The sequence below is a fragment of the Oncorhynchus clarkii genome, chromosome 16, assembly GCF_045791955.1.
Source record: "Oncorhynchus clarkii lewisi isolate Uvic-CL-2024 chromosome 16, UVic_Ocla_1.0, whole genome shotgun sequence".
Classification (NCBI taxonomy): Eukaryota; Metazoa; Chordata; class Actinopteri; order Salmoniformes; family Salmonidae; genus Oncorhynchus; species Oncorhynchus clarkii.
The window spans coordinates 2,437,742-2,463,123 of NC_092162.1; the positions used below are offsets into that span (position 1 = coordinate 2,437,742).

Sequence of the window (25,382 nt, forward strand, 5' to 3'; positions counted from 1 at the left end):
ATACTTCTATCTGAAACGTACGTACAGTACATATATACTTCTATCTGCAACGTACAGTACATACATACTTCTATCTGCAACGTACAGTACATACATACTTCTATCTGCAACGTACAGTACATACATACTTCTATCTCAACAGCATTCAACCACACAATAATAATAAGACATTTAATTTCCATAGCCCTTTTCATTACAGAGTAAACTCAAAGCTAAGGCGCTAGTCCACTAACTACACACAACACCCACCTATCAGCAACAGGTAAACTCCGATGACAGTCTCTCCCTGTTCCGACAGAGGAGGCTCCTTGTACAGCTGACTCAGGTTGTTATTCCTCCACGGAATGTTAGCTATCTTCATTGGATGTCTCAGTGGTGCTAGCTGTTCCATCTTCTCAACGTTCCAAAGGCCCGAATCCCTGTCAGTTCCGAGGAGCTTCTCTTCCCTTCTCTCAAGTCTTCATTCACTGAGATACTGCCTCGTGTGCCAAACGGAAACTCCTGACCCCTGCTTCCTCGTAAAGCCAGCTTAGAAATAAACACCAATGCCCTAAAGTTAGCCTACAGTGCAACTCATTACAGACCAATTGATAACGAGTAGCCGTGCCTGGTAATCCAATTTTTGTCTTAAGGACAAAACAGATGGAGATTTTGGAGTGGAATCCCAACCAATACGGGAAAAACTCAAGTAAGCCACTTCACTAGTACGAATGTAATTTGTTTAATTTATTTTAGCTTAAACTTATTTCTTTAAGCAGCCTACAAAATCTTCCCCAGCCAAAATAACAATTTATAATTCCAACAAGCCAATAACCAATTCATTAGCCTACTATGTAGACCAAGGTAGAGATATAAAACAGGTCTGGTTTTCTTTAAGCAATTATCAACTGTAATTAATTAGGCATTCTAGGTAAGCATAATATTAGGTGTAGGTTTAACCTAACACTATGACAAGTGATCATTGACACTCCTCAATCAACAGGTGCACATCAGCCTGGCCTGTCTGGTCTTTCACATCAGCCTGGCCTGTCTGGTCTTTCACATCAGCCTGGCCTGTCTGGTCTTCCACACCAGCCTGAGCTGTCTGATCTTTCACATCAGCCTGGGCTGTCTGGTCTTCCACACCAGCCTGGCCTGTCTGGTCTTCCACACCAGCATGGCCTGTCTGGTCTTCCACACCAGCCTGGGCTGTCTGGTCTTCCACATCAGCCTGGGCTGTCTGGTATTTCACATCAGCCTGGGCTGTCTGGTCTTTCACATCAGCCTGGGCTGTCTGGTCTTTCACATCAGCCTGGGCTGTCTGGTCTTTCACATCAGCCTGGAATGTCTGGTCTTCCACATCAGCCTGGGGTGTCTGGTCTTTCACATCAGCCTGGGCTGTCTGGTCTTCCACATCAGCCTGGGCTGTCTGGTCTTCCACATCAGCCTGGGCTGTCTGGTCTTTCACATCAGCCTGGGCTGTCTGGTCTTCCACACCAGCCTGGGCTGTCAGGTCTTCCACACCAGCCTGGGCTGTCAGGTCTTTCACATCAGCCTGGGCTGTCTGGTCTTTCACATCAGCCTGGGCTGTCTGGTCTTTCACATCAGCCTGGCCTGTCTGGTCTTTCACATCAGCCTTGCCTGTCTGGTCTTTCACATCAGCCTGGCCTGTCTGGTCTTCCACACCAGCCTAAGCTGTCTGATCTTTCACATCAGCCTGGGCTGTCTTGTCTTCCACACCAGCCTGGCCTGTCTGGTCTTCCACACCAGCCTGGGCTGTCTGGTCTTTCACACCAGCCTGGGCTGTCTGGTCTTCCACATCAGCCTGGCCTGTCTGGTCTTCCACACCAGCCTGGGCTGTCTGGTCTTCCACATCAGCCTGGGCTGTCTGGTCTTTCACATCAGCCTGGGCTGTCTGGTCTTTCACATCAGCCTGGGCTGTCTGGTCTTTCACATCAGCCTGGGCTGTCTGGTCTTTCACATCAGCCTGGAATGTCTGGTCTTCCACATCAGCCTGGGCTGTCTGGTCTTTCACATCAGCCTGGGCTGTCTGGTCTTCCACATCAGCCTGGGCTGTCTGGTCTTCCACATCAGCCTGGGCTGTCTGGTCTTTCACATCAGCCTGGGCTGTCTGGTCTTCCACACCAGCCTGGGCTGTCAGGTCTTCCACACCAGCCTGGGCTGTCAGGGCTTTCACATCAGCCTGGCCTGAAACACACTGCTGAGACAACTTTGGCCAGGATTCAATCAGAACAGTGGTAGATTCACATGATAGCGCGCTCTAAAGCTAATTTCCAAATGAGCCGACATATCAAGTGCATCCACAGGAACTATGCCTTTTAAAAGGTGCCGAAAAGGGGTGATCAGATTGAATCCAGGCTTTCATCTTACTTTTGCAATGAAACTGTTTCTGTGTGTTATACCCTGCTATTGCATTGACTCCAAGAACATAACCTTGTGTTTCTCTATAGCTGAATGATTTACAAAAAGCCATGGCCTTTTTTTTCACTGTGAATACAATTTTGGATAGAGTAGATATACACTCACCGGACAGTTTATTAGGTACACCACCCCGTTCACGAAAATGGTTCGCTCCTACAGACAGTGAGTCACATGGCTGTGACTTGCTATATAAAGCAGGCAGACATGGGTTGAGGCATTTAGTTACTGTTTGATTGAACGTTAGTCATACGTGGTATGATTGTCGGTGCAAGGGGTACGGTTCCAGTACCTCAGAAAGCCTCCTGGGCTTTTCACGCACAACGGTGTTTAGGGTTTACCAAGAATGGTGTGACAAACTGAAAACATCCAGTCCTGTTGTAACGGCAGATTTCCTCCTCTTCGTCTGAAGAGGACTAAGGATCGGACCAAGATGCGGCGTGGTAAGTGTTCATGGCGATTTGAATAAGAAAAGCACTGAACACTGTGAAATACAAGAACAATAAACGAATATGTGAAATAACCAAACCGAAACAGTACCGTGTGGAGACACACACACGGAAACAAACACCCACAAACCAACAGTGAAACCCAGGCTACCTAAATATGGTTCTCAATCAGGGACAACGATAAACAGCTGCCTCTGATTGAGAACCATATCAGGCCAAACACAGAAATAGAAAAAACATAGAAACACAAACATAGACTGCCCACCCCAACTCACGCCCTGACCATACTAAATAAAGACAAAACAAAGGAAATAAAGATCAAGAACGTGACAGTACCCCCCCCCCCCCCCCCCCAAAGGTGCGGACTCCGGCCGCAAAACCTGAACCTATAGGGGAGGGTCTTGGTGGGCCTCTGTCCGGGGTGGCGATTCTGGCATGGGACGTGGACCCCACTTCACCATAGTTCTAGTGCGCCTCTTCGCCCGCCTCCGTGGCCTCTTTAAAGCGTTGACCCTCGCCACTGACCTTGGACTGGGGATCCTAGACATGGGTTCCGAATAGACGCGGGATTCCGGCAGCGCTGGAGTGAAGGACGCCTCCGGCAGCGCCGGACAGGCGGGAGACTCCGGCAGCTCCGGAGTGAAGGGCGATTCTGACATCGCCTGGCTGACTGACGGCTCTGGCAGATCCTGGCTGACTGACGGCTCTGGCAGCTCCTGGCTGGCTGGCGGCTCTGGCAGCTCCTGGCTGGCTGGCGGCTCTGGCAGCTCCTGGCTGGCTGGCGGTTCTGGCAGCTCCTGGCTGGCTGGCGGCTCTGGCAGCTCCTGGCTGGCTGACGGCTCAGGACAGACTGGCGGCTCTAGCAGCTCCGGACAGACGGGAGACTCTAGCAGCTCAGGACAGGCGGGAGACTCTAGCAGCTCAAGACAGACGGGAGACTCTAGCAGCTCAGGACAGACGGGAGACGTTAGCAGCTCAGGACAGACGGGAGACGCTAGCAGCTCAGGACAGACGGGAGACGCTAGCAGCTCTGGACAGATGGGAGATTCTGGCAGCTCAGGACAGACAGGAGACTCTGGCAGCTCTGGACAGATGGGAGACTCTGGCAGCTCAGGACAGACAGGAGACTCTGGCAGTGCTGGAGAGGAGGAAGGCTCTGGCAGTGCTGGACAGGTGGGAGACCCTGTAGGCAGAAAACGGAGAGACAGCCTGGAGTGGGGGGCTGCCACCGGAGGGCTGGTGCGTGGAGGTGGCACTGGGTAGACCGGACCGTGCAGGCGCACTGGAGCTCTTGAGCACCGAGCCTGCCCAACCTTACCTGGTTGAATGTTCCCGGTAGCCAGGACAGTGCGGCGAGGTGGAATAGCCCGCGCTGGGCTGTGCTGGCAAACTGGGGACACCATGCGTAAGGCTGGTGCCATGTACGCTGGCCCAAGGAGATGCACTGGAGACCAGATGCATAGAGCCGGCTTCATGGCACCTGGCTCGATGCCCACTCTAGCCCGGCCGATACGAGGAGCTGAAATGTACCGCACCGGGCTATGCACCCGCACCGGGGACACCGTGCGCTCCACAGCATAACACGGTGCCTGCCCGGTCCCTCTCGCTCTCCGGTAAGCACAGGAAGTTGGCGCAGGTCTCCTACCTGGCTTCGACACACTCCCTGTGTGACCCCCCAATAATTTTTTGTGGCTGACTCTCGGGCTTCCAACCGCGCCGCCGTGCTGCCTCCTCATACCAGTGCCTCTCTGCCTTCGCTGCTTCCAGCTCTGATTTGGGGCGGCGATATTCCCCTGACTGTGCCCAGGGTCCTCTCCCGTCTAGAATTTCCTCCCAAGTCCATGAGTCCTGTGTCTTCGGCCGCTGTTGCTGCTGCCCATTACCACGCCACTTGGTCCTCTGTTGGTGGGTGTTTCTGTAACGTCAGATTTCCTCCTTCGTCTGAAGAGGAGTAAGGATCGGACCAAGATGCGGCGTGGTAAGTGTTCATGACGATTTTAATAAGAAAAGCACTGAACACTGTGAAATACAAAAACAATAAACGAATATGTGAAATCACCAAACCGAAACAGTACCGACAAACACACACATGGAAACAAACACCCACAAACCAACAGTGAAACCCAGGCTACCTAAATATGGTTCTCAATCAGGGACAACGATAAACAGCTGCCTCTGATTGAGAACCATATCAGGCCAAACACAGAAATATAAAAAAAACATAGAAACACAAACATAGACTGCCCACACCAACTCACGCCCTGACCATACTAAATAAAGACAAAACAAAGGAAATAAAAGTCAGAATGTGACACCTGTGGGGGGAAACAGCTCATTGATGAGAGCGGTCGAAGGAGAATATCAAGAATTGTGCAATTCAACAGGCGGGCCACAAACAGGCAAATAACGGCGCAGTACAACAGTGGTGTGCAGAACGGAAGCTCGGAAAGGACAACTTGCCAGTCCTTGTCACGAATGGGCTGTTGCAGCCAATCACCACACCGGGTTTCATTCCTATCATCTAAAAACAAGAAGAAGAAGCTCCAGATTCGTACATCATCAGAGTGCACATCTGAACTTTGTACACTTGGTTAGTTATTTTTGATCGAAACAAAACCACTATTCATTAAATACGAATACCGAACTTTCTTGTCCCGCAATCCCTATTAACAGACAAGTTGAAGCCTGCTTGACAGAGATGCTAAGCTGTAGTGTAGTTAGTATGTGTTAATAATCCCATATCTGGCCGTGTCTTATGACTTTAAATTCTTATTTCTTCTTATTTCATGTTTTCAGTCAGAAGAGAAACCCACATTTAAAATACAAGGCATTTTGGAAGTCAAATTGTTTACTGAACAAATCATGTAAGAATAGCAGGAACACCAGGACAAATCAAAATCATAACCGTACAGCTTAGAATCTCTGTTAGACATCAAAGTTAGTCCCCGATGAGTTTTGCAATGGAGCCCTCTTCGTCTGGAGAGTTAAATGAACGGTTCCAGCGCTGTAGAAGCTGTGTCTACCACGCTTTGTTTCGGGAAAAACTGGATCACTCAGAGATCCTATGAGGTAATAGTTTGCTTGCCGAGGATTATAGGCTTGAGGTGGATTCCTTGATTACGCAGGTCGCCGGCCTACGTAAGAAACTGGGGAAGACGCAGAGTTGAATGTTTACATTTTCTATGCCGTTGGCTAGACGGCTTTTGCGCTTGTTGGATGCATCTCCGGCGTTTGTTGATATATCCGACTGACCGGTGTTGCCCCATCTGATAGTGGAGTCAAAGGAGCACAGCAAGAGAGGCAATCAATGATGGTCGCATGTCACGAGCCGTGGAAGCCGAAGAATGCGGCCTCCCACAAAGCAGTCTACACTCCCAACGAGAGGCCCGGAGAGGATACAAACAACAAATAGTTTAGCCGTCCTGGAGCCTGATATTCCTGCACTGTCTCTGGGGGTGCCTGTGTCCACGGCCTCAGTGCCTACAACTACGATTTCGAAGTCGACGTCGGCAACCTTTCGTCCATGCTATGGATCAAGTAGGGCTTCTCCATCTGTCGGAGTCCTGTGCCAGGCGCCGGGAACAACGGGCTCAAGTTATCCTGACTCTCGCACATCCATAAAGGGTTCCCCAAATCCTGTGAAGCATGGGAGTGGGCGGATTTCCACTTCCTTCTTGCCAGCTGTGATTTTGGGCAGCTGCATGGTAAGACATGTGACCATTCCTGGAGCAAAAACAATGTCCTTTCCCGGAGCTCGAGTAAATTACATTACTAAACTGCTCCCGAATGTACTACACCATGACATGGACATCGATTCTGTTGTAGTCCATGTGGGTTTTAATGACATTATGAAGGGCAGCTCTGAACAGTTGAAACTTGATTTTTAAAGAGCTGATTGACTCTCTGCTATACACTAATAAAATACCCATCATTTCTGGCCCTGTGCTCTCTCTCTCATTGAACGCTTTAGAAGGATTGTTTACTCTTCACAGCGTGATTATTGCAGCTCAATGGGTGTAATTTTTTGCTGCTGCTGACCAGGTGCATCCCCTCATGGCTACAGGAGGGTCCGACCCGGTACCAGATGGGTGTACCTAATAAACTGGCCACTGAGCGTTTCTTTCAGAAAACAAATCTGCTTTATTTGTGTCTTATTTCTAAGACACAAACATTCAAAGTATCAACCCCCTTCACAGTTCTAATCAAATACCAGTTAGAATATCAAACAAGACAAGACATATACCATACAGTAATGAATCATGGGTATTACACTCAACGTCAACAAAACAACGGAGATGATCGTGGACTTCAGGAAACAGCAGAGGGAGGGAGCACCCCCCCCTATCCACATTGACGGGACAGTAGAGGAGAGGGTAGTAAGTTTTAAATTCCTCGGTGTCCACATCACAGACAAACTGAAATGGTCCAACCACACAGACAGCGTGGTGAGGAAGGTGGTGCAGCGCCTCTTCAACCTCAGGAGGCTGAAGAAATTCGGCTTGTCAACCAAAAACACTCACAAACTTCTACAGATGCACAATCGAGAGCATCCTGTCGGGCTGTATCCCCGCCTGGTACGGCAACCGCTCCGCCCACAACCACAGGGCTCTCCAGAGGGTAATGAGGTCTGCACAACGCATCACAGGGGGCAAACTATCTGCCCTCCAGGACACCTACGTCACAGGAAGGCCAAAAAGATCATCAAGGACAACAACCACCCGAGCCATTGCCTGTTCACCCCGCTATCATCCAGATGGCGAGGTCAGTACAGGTGCATCAAAGTAGGGACCGAGAGACTGAAAAACAGCAATTATTAGAAATATTTAACTTTCATACAATCACAAGTGTAACACATCAAAATAAAGCTGAACTTCTTGTGAATCCAGCCGCTGTGTCAGATTTCAAAAAGGCTTTACGGAGAAAGCAAACCATGCGATTATCTGAGGACAGCACCCCATCAAACAAACACATGACAATCATATTTCAACCCGCCAGGCGCGACACAAAACTCAGAAATAACTATATAATTCATGCCTTACCTTCGAAAATGTTCTTAAATTCATGGGGACTACAGATGAAATGTAGCCGGCTGGCCAAATCTGCCATGACAAGTTGATCAATGCAGAAGGTGCCTGTCAAATAAAATACACACAAATCTGTTTCAAGCAAATCTGTTTCATTTGATACCTTTTCTTTGGAATTCGAGATTGAATTCCTGTCGTTGTTCCAGAGGCTTCAGGGAAGCGTCATGTTTGCCAGGATAAAGTCTTCTAAAAACAGACGCAGGGCACGACACCCTTCATTAGTTGTGTTGATTTATAACAGAAAAAATAATAAAGTGGTAGAAGTAGGCCACATATAAAAGACTGTTGGGGAAAGAGACATTTTGAATTTCTCCATAAGTTTTTGGAATCAAACTTTGATTCAATGTCTCATATTTTCCTATTTTTTCTCTCCTTCTTGCTTCCTTCTTCTCTTCTTCATTCTTTCTTGTCTCCTTCTTGTCTACTTCTTGTCTCCTTCTCTCCTTCACTCTTTCTTGTCTCCTTATTTTCTCCTTCTCTCCTTTCCTTTTTCTTTCGTCTCCTTCTTGTCTCCTTCTTTTCTCCTTCTCTCCTTCACTCTTTCTTGTCTCCTTCTTGTCTTCTTCTAGTCTCCTTCTTGTCTCCTTAATGTCTCTTTCTTCTCTACTTCTTCACTCCTTACCTCCTTCTTGTCTCCTTGTCTCCTTCACTCTTTCTGGTCTCCTTGTTTCCGTCTTGTTTCCTTCTTCTCTCTTTCACTCTTTCTTGTCTCCTTCTTATTGCCTCCTCTCCTTCCCGTCTCCTTCTTGTCTCCTTCACTCTTTCTTGTCTCCTTCTTGTCTCCTCTCCTCCTTCTCTTATTCTTGTCTCCTTCTCTCCTTCACTCTTTCTTGTCTCCTTCTTGTCTCCTCTCCTGCTCTTATTCTTCTCTCCTTCTCTCCTTCACTCTTTCGTCTCTCCTTCTTCTCTCCTTCTTCTCTCCTTCACTCTTTCTTGTCTCCTTCTTTTCTCCTTCTTCACTCCTTCTTCTCTACTTGTTCTCTCCTTCTTCTCTCCTTCACTCTTTCTTGTCTCCTTGTCTCCTTCTTGTCTACTTCTTCTCTCCTCCTTCTCGTCTAATTCTTCTTCTCTCCTTCGTCTCTCCTTCTTCACTTCTTCACTCGTTCTTCTCTACTTCTTCTCTTCTTGTCTCCTTCTTCTCTCCTTCTTCTCTCCTTCACTCTTTCTTGTCTCTTTCTTGTCTCCTTCTTCATTCCTTCAGTCTTTCTTGTCTCCTTCTTGTCTCATTGTCTCCTCCTTCTCTCCTCCTTCACTCTTTCTTGTCTTCTTCTTGTCTCCTTCACTCATTCTTTTCTCCTTCTTGTCTCCTTCTTGTCTCCTTCTCTCCTTCTTGTCTCCTTGTCTCCTTCTTCTCTCCTTCTTCCCTCAATGGACAATGTGCCTGTCAAATAAAATACACACAAATCTGTTAGCTTCAATTTCATTTGATACCTTTTCTTTGGAATTCGAGATTGAATTCCTGTCGTTGTTCCAGAGGCTTCAGGGAAGCGTCATGTTTGCCAGGATAAAGTCTTCTACAAACAGACGCAGGGCACGACACCCTTCATTAGTTGTGTCGATTTATAACAGAAAAAACAATAAAGTTGTAGAAGTAGGCCACATATAAAAGACTGTTGGGGAAAGAGACATTTTGAATTTCTCCATAAGTGTTTGGAATCAAACTTTGATTCACGTTCCTTCTTCTCTCCTTGTCTCCTTGTCTTCTTCTCTTCTCCTTGTCTCCTTCTTGTCTCCTTCTTGTCTTCTTCTTCTCTCCATGCAGCACACCCACTTACAGTCCCACACCTCATCTCCCCATCCTCCCTCACTCCCCCTCTCCCATCCTACTTCCATCGACAGTGAGAGGCTGTGTGGTAACACACCTCCTGTTGGGGTAACCAGAGCCCCCCGGCTTGCCCACCCCCACCCCCCGCTCTGCCCTGAGATCACAGTATACACCTTGTTTCCCTGTTCCCTCCTCCAGCCGTGTGTGTGTGTGTGTGTGTGTGTGTGTGTGTGTGTGTGTGTGTGTGTGTGTGTGTGTGTGTGTGTGTGTGTGTGTGTGTGTGTGTGTGTGTGTGTGTGTGTGTGTGTGTGTGTGTGTGTGTGTGTGTGTGTTACAGAGTGACTAGCTCCCCTGGCCCTGGTCTCGGGATGTGGAGGGAAAGGAAGGTCTCTTTCTGCCAGCCTTGGCTCTTCCAGACTCCACATCAAACCCTTCCTCTAAACCCTTCAACCCTGTAGAGAGACTGCCTCTTTCTTACACACACTCTGCCTGGAGAGAGAGCTGTAGCAGAGAGAAGTGACCCTGACTGTCACCCATCCAGAAGTAGCTAACACTGCTCACAGTCATCCCTGGGCCCTGCCTTCACCCCACTACCCTCACTCAGCCCCAGAGTCCTGCTGCAACCTTTCAGGACTGCAGGGTCCCTGTGTATTTGTGTGTGTGTTGTGTTGTGTTGTGGTGTGGTTGAACTGCATAATGTGATAATGGTTGTGGGAGAAACAACACACAGCACAGCAGCCTGTCTATATGTTAACCAGTCTATATGTTAACCAGCCTGGATGTTAACCAGTCTAGATGTTAACCAGTCTAGATGTTAGCAGTCTAGATGTTAACCAGTCTAGATGTTAACCAGTCTGGATGTTAACCAGTCTGGATGTTAACCAGTCTAGATGTTAACCAGTCTAGACGTTAACCAGTCTGGATGTTAACCAGTCTAGATGTTAACCAGTCTAGACGTTAACCAGTCTGGATGTTAACCAGTCTAGATGTTAACCAGTCTAGACGTTAACCAGTCTGGATGTTAACCAGTCTGGATGTTAACCAGTCTAGATGTTAACCAGTCTGGATGTTAACCAGTCTAGACGTTAACCAGTCTGGATGTTAACCTGTCTAGATGCTAACCAGTCTGGATGTTAACCTGTCTAGATGTTAACCCATGTAGATGTTAACCAGTCTAGATGTTAACCTGTCTAGATGCTAACCAGTCTGGATGTTAACCTGTCTAGATGTTAACCCATGTAGATGTTAACCAGTCTGGATGTTAACCAGTCTAGACGTTAACCAGTCTAGATGTTAACCAGTCTAGACGTTAACCAGTCTAGATGTTAACCAGTCTAGATGTTAACCAGTCTAGATGTTAACCCATTTAGATATTAACCAGTCTAGATGTTAACCCATTTAGATGTTAACCAGTCTAGATGTTAACCAGTCTAGATGCTAACCAGTCTGGATGTTAACCCATTTAGATGTTAACCAGTTTAGATGTAAACCAGTCTAGATGTTAACCAGTCTAGATGTAAACCAGTCTAGATGTTAACCAGTCTAGACGTTTACCAGCCTGGATGTTAACCAGTCTAGATGTTAACCAGTCTATATGTTAACCAGTCTAAATGTAAACCAGTCTGGATGTTAACCAGTCTAGATGTTAACCAGTCTGGATGTTAACCAGTCTAGATGTTAACGAGCCTGGATGTTAACCAGTCTAGATGTTAACCAGTCTAGATGTTAACCAGTCTAGATGTTAACCAGTCTAGATGTAAACCAGTCTAGACGTTAACCAGTCTAGATGTTAACCAGTCTAGATGTAAACCAGTCTAGATGTTAACCAGTCTAGATGTAAACCAGTCTAGATGTTAACCAGTCTAGATGTAAACCAGTCTTGATGTTAACCAGTCTAGATGTAAACCAGTCTAGATGTTAACTAGTCTAGACGTTAACCAGTCTGGATGTTAACCAGTCTAGATGTAAACCAGCCTGGATGTTAACCAGTCTAGATGTTAACCAGTCTAGACGTTAACCAGTCTGGATGTTAACCAGTCTGGATGTTAACCAGTCTAGATGTAAACCAGTCTAGATGTTAACCAATCTGGATGTTAACCAGTCTAGATGTTAACCAGTCTAGATGTTAACGAGCCTAGATGTTAACCAGTCTGGATGTTAACCAGTCTAGATGTTAACCAGTCTGGATGTTAACCAGTCTAGATGTTAACCAGACTAGATGTTAACCAGTCTAGATGTAAACCAGTCTAGATGCTAACCAGTCTATATGTTAAACAGTCTGGATGTTAACCAGTCTAGATGTTAACCAGTCTAGATGTTAACCAGTCTAGATGTTAACCAATTTAGATGTTAACCAGTCTAGATGTTAACCAGTCTAGATGCTAACCAGTCTGGATGTTAACCCATTTAGATGTTAACCAGTCTAGATGTTAACCAGTCTAGATGTTAATCAGTCTGGATGCTAACCAGCCTGGATGTTAACCAGTCTAGATGTTAACCAGTCTAGATGTTAACCAATCTAGATGTTAACCAGTCTGGATGCTAACCCGTCTAGATGCTAACCAGCCTAGATGCTAACCAGTCTCGATGTTAACCAGTCTAGATGTTAACCAGTCTGGATGTTAACCAGTCTAGATGTTAACCAGTCTAGATGTTAACCAGCCTTGATGTAAACCAGTCTAGATGTAAACCAGTCTAGATGTAAACCAGTCTAGATGTAAACCAGTCTAGATGTAAACCAGTCTTGATGTTAACCAGTCTAGATGTAAACCAGTCTAGATGTTAACTAGTCTAGACGTTAACCAGTCTGGATGTTAACCAGTCTAGATGTAAACCAGCCTGGATGTTAACCAGTCTAGATGTTAACCAGTCTAGACGTTAACCAGTCTGGATGTTAACCAGTCTCGATGTTAACCAGTCTAGATGTTAACCAGTCTGGATGTTAACCAGTCTAGATGTTAACCAGTCTAGATGTTAACCAGTCTGGATGTTAACCAGTCTGGAAGTTAACCAGTCTAGATGTTAACCAGTCTAGATGTTAACGAGCCTGGATGTTAACCAGTCTAGATGTAAACCAGTCTAGATGTTAACCAGTCTGGATGTTAACCAGTCTGGAAGTTAACCAGTCTAGATGTTAACCAGTCTAGATGTTAACCAGCCTGGATGTAAACCAGTCTAGATGTAAACCAGTCTAGATGTAAACCAGTCTAGATGTTAACATAAAATGTACAAATTACAACAAAAGATATTACATTTAATAAAATAAAATGCATAAAAATGAGAGTTATATATTGAAAAGGCAGTCGTACACCTTTCAAACCAAGAGGCCCTTTAGCATCCGGGCTTTTGGCTCACTTTTCTTTAGAAATGGCTTATTTCCCGCCAACCGACCTAGTGAAGAATGCGTCAAAATTCAGCCTAAAATGTAGCCGCACTAAGGAGGCAGCATCGGCACTCTCTATATGCTCTTAAACGCTTCATGGTTGCTAGGCAGCGCCCGTAACTACAAACACCCTGGCGGTTGTACATTTTTCTAGGCATGTCACCTCTCCCATCTCTTCCATGGAGCACACCGCGTTACTTGTTCTCCCCAATTTCGTGGTATCCAATTGTTTGTAGTTTCTGTCTTGTCTCATCGCTACAACTCCGGTACGGACTCAGGAGAGACGAAGGTCTCAACCCAACCAAGCTGCACTGCTTCTTATTAACACAGCGCGCGTCCAACCCGGAAGCCAGCCAGACCAATGTGTCGGAGGAAACACCGTGCACCTAGCGACCTGGTCAGCGTGCACTGCGCCCAGCCCGCCACAGGAGTCGCTAGTGCGCGATGAGACAAGGATATCCCTACCAGCCAAACCCTCCATAACCCGGACGACGCTAGGCCAATTGTGCGTCACCCCATGGACCTCCCGGTCGGCTGCGACAGAGCCTGGGCTCGAACCCAGTCTCTGGTGGCACAGCTAGCACTGCGATGCAGTGCCTTAGAAAGGTTTTGTCGTGCCCTCTTCACGACTGTCTTGGTGTGTTTGGACCATGATAGTTTGTTGGTGATGTGGACACCAAGGATCTTGAAGCTCTCAACCTGCTCCACTACAGCCCCGTCAATGTTAATGGGGGTTTGTTCAGCCCGCCTTTTCCTGTAGTCCACGATCAGCTCCTTTGTCTTGGTCACATTGAGGGAGAGGTTGTTGTCCTGGCACCACACTGTTCGCTGATCACTGTTGTGTCGTCAGCAAACTAACCTCTGGTGGCAGAACATTCCACGATGACATGGCTCTGTGCATAACTGAGCGACACATTAAATCAGTTTTTGGTTTGGGTACCATGAAGAATCTCTTAGTGGCATGTTTGGTAGGGTATGCTGATAGATTATATTAGTGGTTAGGTATTTTCAACACACAAATGTTTCTTAAAAAGACTAGAAGGGAAGTAGTCCATTTCTGCTCAAACATGAAGGACTACCACGCATGTTGTTGATGTTAGTTCTGTGTGTGCAGTTAAGTGCAAGGTGTGCTGCTCTGTTTGTTTTGAGCAAAGCTAAAGATTTTCTAGGTCTTTTTTTTCTTCTGCACCTGACAGAAATCAAGATGGGACAAGATCAGACCATTTACTACTAGTACAGTCGATCTTCGTGTCAAAAAACGCATAACATATTTTTATCAGACGTTCCTCTCCCCCATCTTCATAACAACTTTGTCAATATAACTTGACCATGATAACTGACCATCCAATGTTCCTCCTAGGAGTTTGGCTACTTCAACGTGTTCAATGGTCACACCCTTTATACACACCTCCAGTTGAGGTGTAGGTCTGTGAGGAATGCTTTGAACCAAATACAATGCTTTTGGTTTTAGATGTATTTAAGACCAATTTATTGGTATCCATTCTGACACTGACTGTAACTCCTTGCCAAGAGTCTGTGAGCTCACTGGCTGTAGGTGCTGATGTGTAGAGTGTGCAATCATCAGCAAACATAGTTTAGCTTCTTCTAAGACAAGTGACAAATGGTTTTGTGAGAATGGAGAAGAGTAATGTCCCAAGGCAACTGCCCTGAGAGATACCGCACAGTACATATCTGATGTTAGAGAAACTTCCATCGAAGAATACTCTCTGAGTTCTATTGGATAAATAACTTTCCAATCATGTGATGGCAAGTGAGGTTTTTTCAATAATAATTTATGATCAATTGCATCAAAGGCTGCACTGAAATCTGACCATACAGCTCCAACTATCATCGTATCAATGTATTTTTAGCCAATCACCAGTCACCTGAGTCAGTGCAGTACAAGTTGAGTGCCCTTCTCTATATGCATGCTGAAAGTCAGTAGTCACCTTGTTCTTTGAAAAATAACATATTTGTTCAAACAATTTTCTCTGTCAGTTTACAAACAAAAAGGCAGCAAACTGATTGGGCGGCTGTCAGAGCCAGAAAATAGTGCTTTACTAGTGGAATAGTGGAATGACTGTAGCTTTCTTCCACTCCTGTGGACACACACCTTAAAGCTTTGGTTAGAGACATGACAAATAAGGGTGGCAATACAGTCTGCTACCATTCTCAATAGTTCCCCATCAACGCTGTCTATGCCTGGTGGCTTATCATTAATAATGGATACCAATACTGTAGTTTTTTCCACCTCTTCCACACAAACTTGACCGAATTCAAAATGTCAATCCTCCTCATTCCTTATTTATTTTCAATACACAAATAAGATGGTTCACTGTTCAGTGTTGTCATTTCACTTCTCAGTTTGTCCACTTTACCGGTGAAATAGCCAATGAAATGATTGGCAATATAATTTGTTATAAACAGTCAAATGTAATGAATGATGGAGATTAATGGGGTTTTCTGCATTAAAGGTGCTCCAAAGTATTTTCCCGTTGATTTTATATTTACTTTATCTTGTTTTGGTAATATAACTGGTCGTTTTTTTGTTGTTGTTAAGTTTAATCACAAAATGTCTCAATTGACAGTCTGTCAACCAATCAGATGAGCAGCCTGACTTGTTGGCCACCTCGTTTGCATCATGTCTTTGAACCGTACCATTGTTCAGTTCATCATCAATCCAAGAGGCTCTAACAGTTCTCACAGTTAGTTACTTAACAGCTGCATGCGTGTCAACAATTGCCAATAATAATTTTACAAATAGTCTAAGTGGGGCGGCAGGGTAGCCTAGTGGTTAGAGTGTTGGACTAGTAACCGGAAGGTTCAAATCCCCAAGGTACAAAACTGTCATTCTGCCCCTGAACAGGCAGTTAACCCACTGTTCCTAGGCCGTCATTGAAAATAAGAATTTGTTCTTAACTGACTTGCCCAGTTAAATAAAGGTACAATAACATTTTAAAAGGTGCTGCATCTGGATTCTCTTGATGAGATCGTCTCTGAGCTTTACAGGAATATGGCCCTGAATATATACAGCAACGTATACATACAGTAGTCATTTCTGTCTTTTCTACAGACGTTATATCCTGAATATATACAGCAACACCTCCCCCGTAGACATTCCTGTCTTGTCTATAGACGTTATATCCTGAATATATACAGCAACACCTCCCCCGTAGACATTCCTGTCTTGTCTATAGACGTTATATCCTTGTATCATCAAAGGTCCCAGTCTCAGAAATTTATGATATATTAAAACCTCTGAGATGAAATAGGTGTTTAATATGTTTATATATATAAATATGTTTATAGGACCTGCGTGGTTCTGGTTCCGGTTCCAACCAACATTTTTTGCGTATAAATCGATCTGTGGACACCTTAGATGGAAATGTCTTGCATTGAGCGATAGCCCAGGTTCCCACAGACACTGAGCCTGTTTGATGTAGGATGTGAAAATCTGAAACCACTTGAAGCTGGGATGGCCCTCCTCCCGACTCCTGGCTGAACCCTATATCACATCCACTGACAAAGCAAACATGACATCGTAGCGCAGCAGGAGAGAGTGGTTTCATCAATTTAGCACATTCAGAGATTGATTTATAGCCATTAATCAAAAATAATCCATAGATTTTGAAAAAAAACAAAAAAACATTCTGTTTGTCATAGATGGACAACAACTATGTTTCAGGAAGCCAAGCTTGAGCTCTGTGAGATATTCACAGCGATGGGGGCAAACGTTTGGATCAAGAGAGACCTTTAGAAAATATGCAAATGTCTTTAACACAAAACATACAAATATGTATCTTACAGTTAAGGTGAAATCTATAATTTGATCGTACTAAACTCAGCATTAAAAAGAAACATCCTCTAACTGTCAACTGTGTTAATTTTCAGCAAACTTAACATGTGTAAATATTTGTATGAACTTAACAAGATTCAACAACTGAGACATAAACTGAACAAGTTCCACAGACATGTGACTAACAGAAGTGGAATAATGTGTCCCTGAACTAAGGGGGGGTTCAAAATCAAAAGTAACAGTCAGTATCTGGTGTGGCCACCAGCTGCATTAAGTACTGCAGTGCATCTCCTCATGGACGGCACCAGATTTGCCAGTTCTTGCTGTGAGATGTTACCCCCTCTTCCACCAAGGCACCTGCAAGTTCCCGGACATTTCTGGGGGAGAATGGCCCTAGCCCTCACCTCCGATCAAACAGGTCCCAGACGGGCTCTTCGCTGGCTATGGCAGAACAGTGACATTCCTGTCTTGCAGGAAATCATGCACAGAAGTAGCAGTATGCCTGGTGGCATTGTCATGCTGGAGGGTCATGTCAGGGTGAACCTACAGGAAGGGTACCACATGAGGGAGGAGGATGTCTTCCCTGTAACGCACAGCTTTGAGATTGCCTGCAATGACAACAAGGACAACGACCACCCGAGCCACTGCCTGTTCACCCCGCTATTATCCAGAAGGCGAGGTCAGTACAGCTACATCAAAGCTGGGACCGAAGAGACTGAAAAACAGCTTCTATCTCAAGGCCATCAGACTGTTAAACAGCCATCACTAACATTGAGTGTCTGCTGCCAACACACTGACTCAAATCTAGCCACTTTAACAATGTAACAATGTATGTAATAAATAAAACTATGCCACTTTATATAATGTTTACATACCCTACATTACTCATCTCATATGTATATACTGTACTCTATACCATCTACTGCATCACTAGCCACTTTAAACAATGCCACTTTATATAATGTTTACGTACCCTACATTACTCATCTCATATGTATATACTGTACTCTATACCATCTACTGCATCTTGCCTATGCCGTTCTGTACCATCACTCATTCATATATCTTTATGTACATATTATTTATCCCTTTACACTTGTGTGAATAAGGTAGTAGTTTTGGAATTGTTAGGTTAGATTACTCGTTGGTTATTACTGCATTGTCGGAACTAGAAACACAAGCATTTCGCTACACTCGCATTAACATCTGCTGACCATGTGTATGTGACAAATACATTTGATTTGATTTGAGCTCAGTCCGATGATGTTGTGACACACCGCCTCAGACCATGACGGACCCTCCACCTCCAAATCGATCCCGCTCCAGAGAACAGGCCTCAGTGTAACGCTCATTCCTTCGATGATAAACGCAAATTCGACCATCACCCCTGGTGAGACAAAACCTCGACTTGTTAGTGAAGAGCACTTTTTGCCAGTCCTGTCTGGTCCAGTGACGGTGGGTTTGTGCCCATAGGCGACATTGTTGCCAGTGATGTTTGGTGAGGACCTGCCTTACAACAGGCCTACAAGCCCTCAGTCCAGCCTCTCTCAGCCTATTGCGGACAGCCTGAGCACTGATGGAGGAATTGTTCATTCCTGGTATAACTCGGTCAGTTGTTGTTGCCATCCTGTACCTGTCCCGCAGGTGGGATGTTCGGATGTACCGATCCTGTGCAGGTGTTGTTACACGTGGTCTGCCAATGCGAGAATGATCAGCTGTCCGTCCTGTCTCCCTGTAGCGCTGTCTTAGGCGTCTCACAGTACGGACATTGTAATTCATTGCCCTGGCCACATCTGCAGTCCTCATGCTTCCTTTCAGCATGCCTAAGGCATGTTCACGCAGATGAGCATGGACCCTGGGCATCTTTCTTTTGGTGTTTTTCAGAGTCAGTTGAAAGGCCTCTTTAGTGTCCTACGTTTTCATGACTGTGACCTTAACTGCCTACCGTCTGTATAAGCTGTTAGTGTCTTAATGACCGTTCCACAGGTGCATGTTCATTAATTGTTAATGGTTCATTGAACAAGCATGGCAAACAGTGTTTAAACCCTTTTACAATGAAGATCTGTGAAGTTATTTGGATTTTTACGAATTATCTTTGAAAGACAAGGTCCTGAAAAAGGGACGTTTCTTTTTATACTGAGTTTATATTTTGAATGCATATAAGTCCTTTCAAGCCTTATTCATACAGTTTTGTTGAATAGAAAATACATCTTTATATGTTCATATTTTCATCAAATTTGTTTACTGGAGCTTGTGTCCTCAAAGGTTGCTACACGTTTTTACAATTAACTGGTTTCAATATTATCTAAGATTAGCAAATTACTAATCTCATGAATTTTGTTTCTGATATACATGAAAAAGTATTTGCCCCCTTTCTGAGATTTTCTGTTTTTGCAAATGTTTTATATTTTTTATACTGAATGTTATCAGATCTTCAACCAACACATAATGTTAGATAAACGGAACCAGAGTTTACAAATAACAAGATAAAATGGAGACTTATTTTATATATTTAATTAAGTTATCCAACACCCATTTTCCCCTGTGTGAAGAAGTAATTGCTCCCTTACCCTCAGTAACTGGTTGTGCCACATTTAACTGTAACGACTCCAACCACTTCCTGTAGTTGTTGATCAGTCTCTCACATCGCTGTGGAGGAATTTTGGTCCACTCTTCCATACAGAACTGCTGTAACTCAGTGACATTTGTGGGTTTTCAAGCATGAACTGCTTGTTTCAAATCCTGCCACAACATCTCAATTGGGATTAGGTTTGGACTTTGACTAGGCCATTCTAAAACTTCAAATTTGTTGCTTTTTATACATTTTCATGTAGCCTTAATTCTACAGGATAATGTCAGGCCATCTGTCTGTGAGCTGAAGCTGAACTGCAGCTGGGTCATGCAGCAAGACAATGATCCAAAAAACACACAGTCCTCTGATACAGAGCAGAATTCATCGTTCCTTCTATTAAGGCAAGTCGTCCAAGTCCTGAGGCAGCAAAACATCCTTAAAACCATCACACTACCATCCACCATGCTTGTGTTTGGTTTTCGCCAGACATAATGGGACCCATCTCATCCAAAACGTTATACTTTTGACTAATCTATCCATATAACATTCCTCCAAGAGTCTCGATGATCATACAGGTGCTTCCAGGTGCTTTTTCAATGTCATGGGTATATTTATATCTTACAATGACATTCTAGACGATTCTGTGCTCCCAACCTTGTGACAACAATTTGGGGAAGGCCCTTTCCTGTTTCAGAATGGCAATGCCTCCGTGCACAAAGCGAGGTCCATACAGAAATGGTTTGTCGAGATGTGTGGAAGAACTTGACTGGCCTGCACAGATCACTGACCTCATCGCCATCGAAAAACTTTGGGATGAATTGTAACGCCGACTGCCAGCCAGGCCTAATCGCCCAACATCAGTGCCCGAACCTCACTAATGCTCTTGTGGCTGAATGGAGTCCTCGCAACAATGTTCCAACATCTAGTGGAAAGCCTTCCCTGAAGAATGGAGGCTGTTATAGCAGCAATGTTCCAACATCTAGTGGAAAGCCTTCCCTGAAGAATGGAGGCTGTTATAGCAGCAATGTTCCAACATCTAGTGGAAAGCCTTCCAAGAAGAGTGGTGGAGGCTGTTATAGCAGCAATGTTCCAACATCTAGTGGAAAGCCTTCCCAGAAGAGTAGAGGCTGTTATAGCAGCAAAAGGGGGCACCAACTCCATATTAATGCCCATGATTTTGGAATGAGATGTTCGACGAGCAGATGACCACATACACGTTCTAGAGGGTTTTTCCTAGCCACCGTGCTTCTACACCTGCATTGCTTGCTGTTTGGGGTTTTTAGGCTGGGTTTCTGTGCAGCACTTTGTGACATCAGCTGATGTAAGAAAGGCTTTATGAATACATTTGATTTGATTTTGATTTAGAGTTTTAAAAAATAAAATTCTGGTATTAATTTTTTTAGGCATCCTATTGGACGTTTGTTAAGCGTGTACTAGAAACTCTCTCACATGTTTTTGCTAATTATCTGGCTATAAGATATATTGGGGAAAACCTTCAAACATACACTGTCACAGAGACAGTGAATCAAATCAAATCGCATTCGTCACATATTAAGCCAATTTAATTAAGGGTGTAAGGAAATGCTCCAACAGTGTAGTAGTATCTAACAATTCACAACAATACATACAAATCTAAAAGTAAAATAATAGAATTAAAAAATATATAAGTATTAGGATGAGCGGAGAGGCATTGAATGTAGTATACAATAGAATGTAGTATACAATAGAATGTAGTATACAATAGAATGTAGTATACAATAGAATGTAGTATACAATAGAATGTAGTATACAATAGTATAGTAGTATACAATAGAATGTAGTATACAATAGTATAGTAGTATACAATAGAATGTAGTATACAATAGAATGTAGTATACAATAGAATGTAGTATACAATAGAATGTAGTATACAATAGTATAGTAGTATACAATAGAATGTAGTATACAATAGAATGTAGTATACAATAGAATGTAGTATACAATAGTATAGTAGTATACAATAGAATGTAGTATACAATGGAATGTAGTATACAATATAATGTAGTATACAATCGTATAGTAGTATACAATAGAATGTAGTATACAATAGAATGTAGTATACAATAGAATGTAGTATACAATAGTATAGTAGTATACAATAGAATGTAGTATACAATAGTATAGTAGTATACAATAGAATGTAGTATACAATAGAATGTAGTATACAATAGAATGTAGTATACAATAGTATAGTAGTATACAATATAATGTAGTATACAATAGTATAGTAGTATACAATAGAATGTAGTATACAATAGAATGTAGTATACAATAGAATGTAGTATACAATAGTATAGTAGTATACAATAGAATGTAGTATACAATAGAATGTAGTATACAATAGAATGTAGTATACAATAGTATAGTAGTATACAATAGAATGTAGTATACAATAGAATGTAGTATACAATAGAATGTAGTATACAATAGAATGTAGTATACAATAGAATGTAGTATATACAGTGCCATCGGAACGTATTCAAACCCCCTTGACTTTTCCCACATTTTGTTATGTTACAGCCTTATTCTAAAATGGATTAAATTGTTTTTCCCCCTCATCAATCTACACACACTACCCCATCATGACAAAGCAAAAACATGTTTTTAGAAATGTTTGCTAAGTTATTAAAAATAAAAAACGGAAATATCACATTTACTTGTGATCCTGAGGTCCTGAGCGCTCTGGAGCAGGTTTTCATCAAGGATCTCTCTGTACTTTGCTCCGTTCATCTTTCCCTCGATCCTGACTAGCCTCCCAGTCCCTGCCGCTGAATAACATCCCCACAGCATGATGCTGCCACCACCATGCTTCACCATAAGGGATGGTGGCAGGTTTCCTCCAGATGTGACGCTTGGCATTCAGGCCAAAGATTTCAATCTTGGTTTCATCAGACCAGTGAATCTTGTTTAGGTGCCTTTTGGCAAACACCAAGCGGGCTGTCATGTGCCTTTTACTGAAAAGTGGCTTCCATCTGGCCACTCTGCCATAAAGGCCTGATTTGTGTAGTGCTGCAGAGATGGTATCAGAACTCAGGATAAGACCCAGGTGCAGACAGCTAGAGTCACAGATGTTTATTGACCCAAACAGGGCGAAGGTAAAAGACAGGTCAAAGGCAGGCAGAGGTCCGTAATCCAGGGCGGAGTCAATACGATACAGAATGGCAGGCAGGCTCGGGGTCAGGATAGGCAGAGGTTCTTTAAAGGGTCTGAGTCAGGCAGGTACAGAACGGCAGGCAGGCTCAGGGTCAGGGCAGGCAGAATGGTCAGAACCGGGGAAACTAGGAAACAGAACTTGAGAAAGCAGGGAGACAGGAAAACACGCTGGTAAGACCTGACAAGACAAGACGAACTGGCAACAGACAAACAGAGAACACAAGTATAAATACACTGGGGATAATGGAGAAGATGGGCGACACTTGGAGGGGGTGGAGACAAGCACAAAGACAGGTGAAACAGATCAGGGTGGGACAGATGGTTGTCCTTCTGGAAGTTTCTCCCATCTCCACAGAGAAACTCTGGAGCTCTGTTCGGAATGACCATCGGGTTCTTGGTCACCTCCCTGACCAACTGACCAAGGCCCTTCTCCCCCGATTGCTCAGTTTGGCTGGGTGGCCAGCTCTAGGAAGAGTCTTGGTGGTTCCAAACTTCTTCCATTTAAGAATGATGGAGGCCACTGTGTTCTTGGGGACCTTTAATGCTGCAGACATTTTTTGTATCCTCCCCAGATCTGAGGCCTCGACACAATCCTGTCTTGGACCTCTTACGGACAATTCCTTTGAACTCATGGCTTGGTTTTTGGGACCTTATATAGACAGGTGTGCGCCTTTCCAAATCATGTCCAATCAATTGAATGTACCACAGGTGGACTCCAATCAAGTTGTAAAAACATCTCAAGGATGATCAATGGGAACAGGATGCACCTGAGCTCAATTTTGAGTCTCATAGCGAAAGGTCTGAATACTTGTTTTAAAAAAATTTGCAAAACATTTCTAAAACCGGTTTATGCTTTATCATTATGGGTATTGTGTGTAGATTTAAGAGGAAAAACGATTATTTAATAATGAGTCATGTAAAAACATAAATAGATGAAATCACTCCCTTTAACATGGTCATTCTAATTAAAAATATATCAGACGACCTTGAAAGAGGGAAAGCCCTCCATCTCTTGCTGTGGGGTAAAACAGACACTAGAAGAAAAAAAAACGACCATTCATCCATGTACAACACACAGTACCTCCTCAGTGCAATCCTGGTTAGGTCAGGGTGTGACTTGGGTGGGCAAATCTATGTGTTCTATTTCTTTGTTGGCTGGGTATGGTTCCCAATCAGAGGCAGCTGTCTATCGTTGTCTCTGATTGGGGATCATACTTAGGCAGCCCTTTTTCCCACCTTCAGTTGTGGGATCTTGTTTTTGTTAGTTGCTGTGTTAGCGCTACAATACTTTACGTGTCGTTTATCTTTTTTTTTTTTTTTTTGGTGTTCATTTAAATAAATTCAAAATGTACGCCTACCACGCTGCACCTTGGTCTAATTCCAACAATGGACGTAACACCCCGTCAGGATAATATGTTGAAGAAGTTCAATACTTTGTTCAGGAAGTTCCCCTGGAGAGAGAAACCTCCTAGAGTCAGCTGCTCAAAATTATCATTGGACAGAAATAGAGGAGGCCTGGGCCTTCCTGATATTCAGAAATACTGTTTGGCGTTTTAATGCAAGGTACCATTTCAAATTGGCTTATAACAAGCATCCTAAAATCCCACTCCTTGGGTGATCATAGAACAAGAGGTCTGTGTAACAATCTGAAATACTGGAAAGGGATAAATAATCCCATCATAAAATGATGTGACATTACCTTTAGTTTACATAAAACGTTTAGCTTTGTTCCAATACAATCAGCCCAAGCCCCTCTCTGGCCAAATGATGGAAAACCTTTAGTAAATAGAGAATGGAAAGCTAAAACCGTGGACTCATTTAAAACCGTGGACTCATTTAAAACCGTGGACTCATTTATGTTTGATGATAACAACTCAAGAAATTAATTCAATTTACCCAATAAAGATTTCCAACTCTACTTACAAATAAGGTGACATTTTGTAAAAATGAGGGGAGAGAAGATCTCCCCTCCAAACTGAAATAGAAAACAAACTCTTTTAAATGTTTAGGCTCCAAAGACACATATAGTCAACTTTAGAAAACTCTTAATAACTCCAGATATTCTGTATATTCTGGAAGAATTACTTGGATGTCCACCTATGTAAAAAATATATACAAAGTGTACAATTATGTTAGGAGTAAATGTATCCAATTTAAATGTCTGACCCAGAGGAAATTTAAACTCACACTGTAGTGGGTGGCAATGTGTTTATGTGTGTGTGGAAATGTTGTAAATGTGTGTGTACTGTGTCCATGATATTGAAATCAGTTGCAGTCATTAACCAGAATATCAATTTGAAGAACAATGATATTGTGTATTGGAAATGTGGAAACTTCAGAATGTATATTAAACAACTAAAGAAGTTGATCTCCCTTGCTTGTATGTGTGTATGTGTGTGTGTGCTTAAAACGCCTGCTTGCCTTGAATTTGAAGAACAATGGTGTTGTGTTAGTGGAAATGTGGATCAGAATGTACAATGACACACTGGTAATGGGATGTGTTCCTATGAAATTAATTCACCTGGTAATGAGATGTGGGTTTATTCACCTGGTAATGAGATGTGGGTTTATTCACCTGGTAATGGGATGTGGGTTTATTCACCTGGTAATGGGATGTGGGTTTATTCACCTGGTAATGGGATGTGGGTTTATTCACCTGGTAATGAGATGTGGGTTTATTCACCTGGTAATGAGATGTGGGTTTATTCACCTGGTAATGAGATG

The 25,382-nt window shown here is 43.7% G+C and overlaps 2 protein-coding genes across 2 annotated transcripts in view; both read right to left on the reverse strand.

Annotated features, from left to right (window-relative positions):
- The window catches only part of LOC139367404 (visual pigment-like receptor peropsin), a 38,599-nt gene extending 38,208 nt beyond the window's left edge, over positions 1-391 (reverse strand). Inside the window, exon 1 of the mRNA XM_071105605.1 lies at positions 250-391. Within this exon, the coding sequence (XP_070961706.1) occupies positions 250-391 (142 nt within the window). The remainder of the gene's footprint in view (positions 1-249) is intronic.
- A 567-nt stretch (positions 392-958) lies between these two features.
- Positions 959-3,526, reverse strand: LOC139367820 (repetin-like). The gene is made up of 3 exons (XM_071106158.1): positions 3,326-3,526; positions 1,691-2,209; positions 959-1,651 (listed from the first exon to the last, which is right to left on the reverse strand). Exons 1-3 carry the CDS (start codon positions 3,524-3,526, stop codon positions 959-961), a joined length of 1,413 nt encoding a protein of 470 aa, XP_070962259.1.
- Between the last annotated feature and the right edge of the window lie 21,856 nt (positions 3,527-25,382).

Excerpts from the sequence above, each read along its gene's own strand:
- LOC139367820 (XM_071106158.1), bottom strand. The coding sequence starts at position 3,526 with ATGTCAGAATCGCCCTTCACTCCGGAGCTGCCGGAGTCTCCCGCCTGT. Across the intron at positions 2,210-3,325 it reads AGAGGCGCACTAGAACTATG|TTGTCTCAGCAGTGTGTTTC; the intron begins GTGAAGTGGGGT and ends TCCTGGCCAAAG. Across the intron at positions 1,652-1,690 it reads ACAAGACAGCCCAGGCTGAT|ACAGGCCAGGCTGATGTGAA; the intron begins GTGAAAGATCAG and ends GTGGAAGACCAG.